The sequence below is a fragment of the Limulus polyphemus genome, unplaced genomic scaffold (assembly GCF_000517525.1).
Source record: "Limulus polyphemus unplaced genomic scaffold, Limulus_polyphemus-2.1.2 Scaffold30, whole genome shotgun sequence".
NCBI classification, from domain to species: domain Eukaryota; kingdom Metazoa; phylum Arthropoda; class Merostomata; order Xiphosura; family Limulidae; genus Limulus; species Limulus polyphemus.
The window spans coordinates 818,808-824,103 of NW_013665640.1; the positions used below are offsets into that span (position 1 = coordinate 818,808).

Here is a 5,296-nt window from a genome sequence, read left to right on the forward strand (position 1 = left end):
TCATGTTATTCATAATTCAAGAAAATATATTTGATTGTTGATCTGGAGTAAAAGGAAAAAGCATTTCATTTTTCAAAAAAGTAGAAGTCAGATTTTTCGGGTATTGTGATGAATTAGTTCATTATGTTGTGGTCTTTCCTCTTAAACCTTCTACTAATAAGAAACAGTAACGCTTTATTTTTTCTTCGAATTACCTACTATAACCAAGGCACATTATTAAGAAATTCTTCAAGATCTTGTTTTTGTCATGTTACGCCTTTTAATGCAGATGGGAACATTGACAGGAAAATAGATTTGAACGAAGAAGTTTCGTAAAGAGCGCGAAAGTTAGTGTGATGTAAAATTACTCGTGCTAGAAATTTTCATAAAAGTGACCCGAAAAACGGCGCTATCTCGGTAACCCATGGCCCGATGAAGTTTCGTAAAGAGCGCGAACGGTAGTGTGAATGCTTTTGTGACTGAGAAAATAAGCAAACAAACAATCTCAGAGTTTATTATATAGATAGATTTTTCAAGCTATTGTTTTTGTCATCTTATATCTTTTAATGAAGATGGGAACATTGACAGTAAAATAATATAATAGCAAATGCTCGGCGAGAGGTTTTCGTTTATAAAATGTTGTTATTGTTCTGAACTTGATTTTTATTTTATTACCTCGTCTCCATAGTTACTATTTACAAATAGTCAATAATACTGTAGGTCCATTTTATTGTTGTTTTTTCTACGCGCCCTCCGTCATAACACATTTTGATCTCATCATTTAATTTCTGTTGTTCATATATTGTTATATAGAAGATATTTTCAGAAAAACAAATAGTACAGTTTAATTCCAATTACTTTTTAAATAATTGTGAACTTTCAAAATATTAAGAAATCATTCTCAAATAAGTTGATCAATTAATTATGTTCCTCCAGTCTGGATCATGATAACAGTGTAGGTTATAATAGCCCCAATGATCTGTAAAAAAAGAGAAACAAAAAACAGATAATATTCCTAAAGTCTGAACAAGATAAAGAATAATACAAAAAATCTATTATTAAGACATAACCTGAAGCGAAACGTTAAATGCACTCAATCTATATACTACTAAAACTCTGAGATTGTTTGTTTGTGGGATTGTCTCTAATCAAATACAGCATAAACGGTGCACAATAGTGCCATATTTGTAATAAAATGAAAATAGGAATGTGAATAGAAACAGAATAAAACAAATTTCGTTAAAATCAGGCCACGGGTGTCCGAGTTAGCTTCGTTTTTCGGGTCACCGTTAAGAAATTTCTAGATGAATTTAGGTAAACTAGATGGCGCCAAATATCGATTTATCTATCAATTGTTTTCTACCTAATGGATCACTTTCATAATCTTTAAAATAGAAAACAGTAATGGTAATTTGTTTAATTTTTATTTCAAACAACAGACAAAGTAGTGATGATGAAGAGAAACTAGACTTTTCACCTTGAACGATACCCTACGATTAGTTGGGTTTTTAAATGGTCAAAATCAACTGGGTTTGAACTACTAACCAGTAAGAAGGTAGTACCCGTCATCACTAGGGTCTTTTTCGGTTGTTTGAACTGATTATAGGAAGTGTATGTCTCTTTAACAAAGTGCCCGAACCTTTCAACGCTGGCTACTAAGCATGAGTGGCTTGTGGTAAAGGGGAGATAATACTGAACTATATAAACACAATATGACAATAAAATGAAACATATCGAACATAGCAGCATCTTGTTAAAAATGTAAATGTGCGTTAACATTAATGATTTCCAGATTTGTATTAGTTAAAGTAACCAAATATTAATATAAAGCTTAAGATTTAATATTAGAAATAAAACAGAAAGTACCATATAGTTTCGAGACATTTGTTTTACTTTTTATGTTGATATTTTTGAACTTATCTTATTTATGTTGAAATAATGAGTTTACAAATAAAAAAAACGCGTTAGTACCTGCAATTTAATAGCTATAAAAATAAACTGATTTTCTTTCAGAAGCAGTTTCTTAAAGGAATTAAAAATACTGGTGATGTTAGCCATATGTCACATCGTTAAAGGTTTAAGAAGCATTGAAAAGTCTAAAATTTATTATTATAATCTCGAGTCAGGTTATTATAAAAACACTTTGATGTTATGGATTTAACACACTTTTAATAATGCATTTATTTTTTATACTTGAGAGTTTGTTTCACAGTTGTTTAGCTAGACATAAGATTGCTTATCAACTACGATAGGTGCTTTTTAAGTGTCTTAAAGATACTTAGAGTATATTTTGTGTTTACTTACATAATTACAAGAATATGGTATATATATATTAGACTGATAGAAAATTAATTAATTAATTAAACTCTACCCTTCACAAAAACATTAGTGCACCTCATAAACTTATATAACCTTACAACCAATACTGCACAGAATACACAAAACACGTATAACTGTTTTGCCTTACAGCTTGGCACAGGTCAGATGGATTTTTCGACGTCTGGGTTTTCTTTGGAGTACTCCGATCAACTCAGACAACCAATACTTTTGGGCATTGGATCACTAAATCGTAGCCCCCCCAAAAAGGGTCGTAACATACAACATACCCTACAAAAAATCTATAAGACGGGTCTGTTGTTATTACTTTTAATGTTTCTTTTCTCTGTTCTGCTTCTTTTTCTAAGTACGTAACACTGTCTTCGCAATGGCTCTTTGTCTTCACTGCTCTCTTCTCCCATGCTCACGAGGTGGATAGGGAAGAAAATTAAACAACTTGATTAGCCCATTGGCTCAAGACGATCAAGACTCAAACCATCCGACTTAGGCCACAGCGCGAAATAATGTTCATACGAAGTTTACTGAAGTTTCTGAACACCTAGTTAGAAAGAGCTGGCAGACACGTCTGATTATGACAAACTGTTCTTCATAAACTGAATCCCTGTCACGGTTTAAAAAATATCAGATAGTAACCGAAAGAGTTTTAAATTTAAAGTAATGAACGAGCTACTGTCATGTTAATGAATGTGTTGAGTTAAACCTTTGTTTCATTGATTATTGGCTCAGCATGGCCAGATTGTTAGGGCGCTTGACTCGCAAACTGAAGGTCGCGGGTTGAATTCTCTGTCCCATCAAACATCCTCGCATTTTCAGCTGTCGGGACGTTATAATGTGACGGTCAATCTTACTATTCGTTAGTAAAAGAGTAGCCTAAGAGTTGGCGCTGAGTGATGATGACTAGCTGTCTTACCTCTAGTCTTTCAATGCTAAATTAGGGACGGCTAGCGCAGATAGCCCTCATGTAGCTTTGTGCGAAATTCACAACAAACCATTGATTATCTGTTTTCAAGTGAGTTGAGTACAATCAGTAACAAAATAAACCAAACTTTAAAACAGACAAGATGAAACTACAATGCAGTTCAATTTTATTCAGATCTCCCTTTTAAAAATACAAACAGTACTGGTTTTAATAGATAACATGATGATCACCTGTAACAAGTTTGTTTCTTTTTCAATTAAAAAATTAATTTTTACAAATCTCTCCATTGATGTAAGGAAGTCTGGATTGAAGGTGCTCAATATATTTGGTTTCTGACGTAGTAATTTATAATGGTATACGGGAACTTAAAGATGATTAACGATATATATTCTTACTGAATTCTATGTTTTACGTATTTTCATCATATGTTTTCAATATGTTTTTGGGAAAGCAATATCCCAAAACAATTATTATTGTCACTCAAATCCCTAATTCTACGTACGACATCACATAAATTCTGCGTACGACATCACATAAATATATTTTACTTTCACCATTCGAGAACAAGGATGATTGAGATGCTACCTTGCACGTGTTCTTGCTGCAACCGTAGCGTTAATAGTACTGAATGTTAATCGTTTTCTCCTAAGTTATGTGACGAGCTGTGCTTGTACTGTTTGTTTTGTTTTTGAATTTCGCGCAAAGCTACAGTGGGGATATCTGCGCTAGCCGTTCCTAATTTAGCAGTGTAAGACAAGAGGGAAGGCAGCTAGTCATCACCACCCACCGCCATCTCTTGGGCTACTCTTTTACCAACGAATAGTGGGATTGAGCGTCACATTATAACGCCCCCACGGCTGAAAGGGCGAGCATGTTTGGTGTGACGTGGATTCGAACCCGCGACCCACATTAACAAAGTTTGATAAACAAAGAAAGGTTTATTGCTGAGAAAAAAAAGTATCCGGCTAACGCAATAGCGCGAAATAACTTTAACAAGAGCAGGGCAGAAAGGAACTGAAGTTTCTGAATATCCCAGTTGGAAAGAGCTGGCAGACTATTCTTCATAAACTGAATCCCTGTCACAGTTTAAAACATAAAACAAACATCAGACAGTAACCAAAACAGTTTTAAAACTAAAGTAATAAACGAACTTTTGTCAGGTTAATGAAACGTGTTTAATTAAACTTTTGTATTATTGATTATCTGTTTTTAAGTGACTTCAGTACAATCAGTAACAAAAGAAACCAAACTTAAAAATAGACAAGATGTAACTACAATACAGTTTAATTTATTCAGATCTCACTGTCAAAAAATACAACATACCACAAAATACACAAGTTAGCAACAAATTAAATACAGAACATTCCATATATATACCATTCTTTAGAACTCAACATTATACTCAGAGGAAGTTTCTAGACTTCGCTGAATTTAGAAACCGAAACAATATGTCATGAATTAGACCCAATAAGATAAGTAGACTTTTTACACATACAAACACCTCTATATAATGGGTAATATTGATAGATTGATGTATGTTCTGTAACGTTACGAAATGTGAAAAATTACTGAAATCTTGAAATCTTTGATCTAGACTAGATGTGCTGGACGACAAGAAATAGTTGCATAAAAACTGCCCGTTTTCTTTGTGACTTAAATATTGGTCCAAGTAGCTCTAAGTATGCGTGAATGCAAATTTCCACTCATAATATAATGTATACTATAATATTATATTTTAATCGTGTGATAAATTATAGAATTGATTTCGATTACTTAATCTAAAAACTTCTTCCGTAGCCATAAAAATGTCTTTGTTTGTTCACCTTTATTAATGAAAAATAATTATTTTTATTCAACTACAGAATTTAAAAAAAAAAATTTTTGATAAAGCAGAACATCTCGTCGATGTTATTTGCAAAATGTTTCTATGTACCTATACTCATTAAATTTATGGAATGGGATAAGATCTAAATCTCATACCGTTGGTTCATAATATAATATTTTCTGTTACAACAAGTAACTAGGTAATAGTTTGTTTGTTTTTGAATTTCGCGCAAAGCT

The 5,296-nt window shown here is 32.7% G+C and overlaps 1 protein-coding gene across 1 annotated transcript in view; it reads right to left on the reverse strand.

The window, feature by feature from the left end:
• Positions 1–901: 901 nt before the first annotated feature.
• Positions 902–5,296, reverse strand: part of LOC111085908 — an 8,863-nt gene continuing 4,468 nt past the window's right edge. The window contains exon 3 of the mRNA XM_022386718.1: positions 902–958. Coding sequence (XP_022242426.1) covers positions 902–958 — 57 coding nt within the window. The remainder of the gene's footprint in view (positions 959–5,296) is intronic.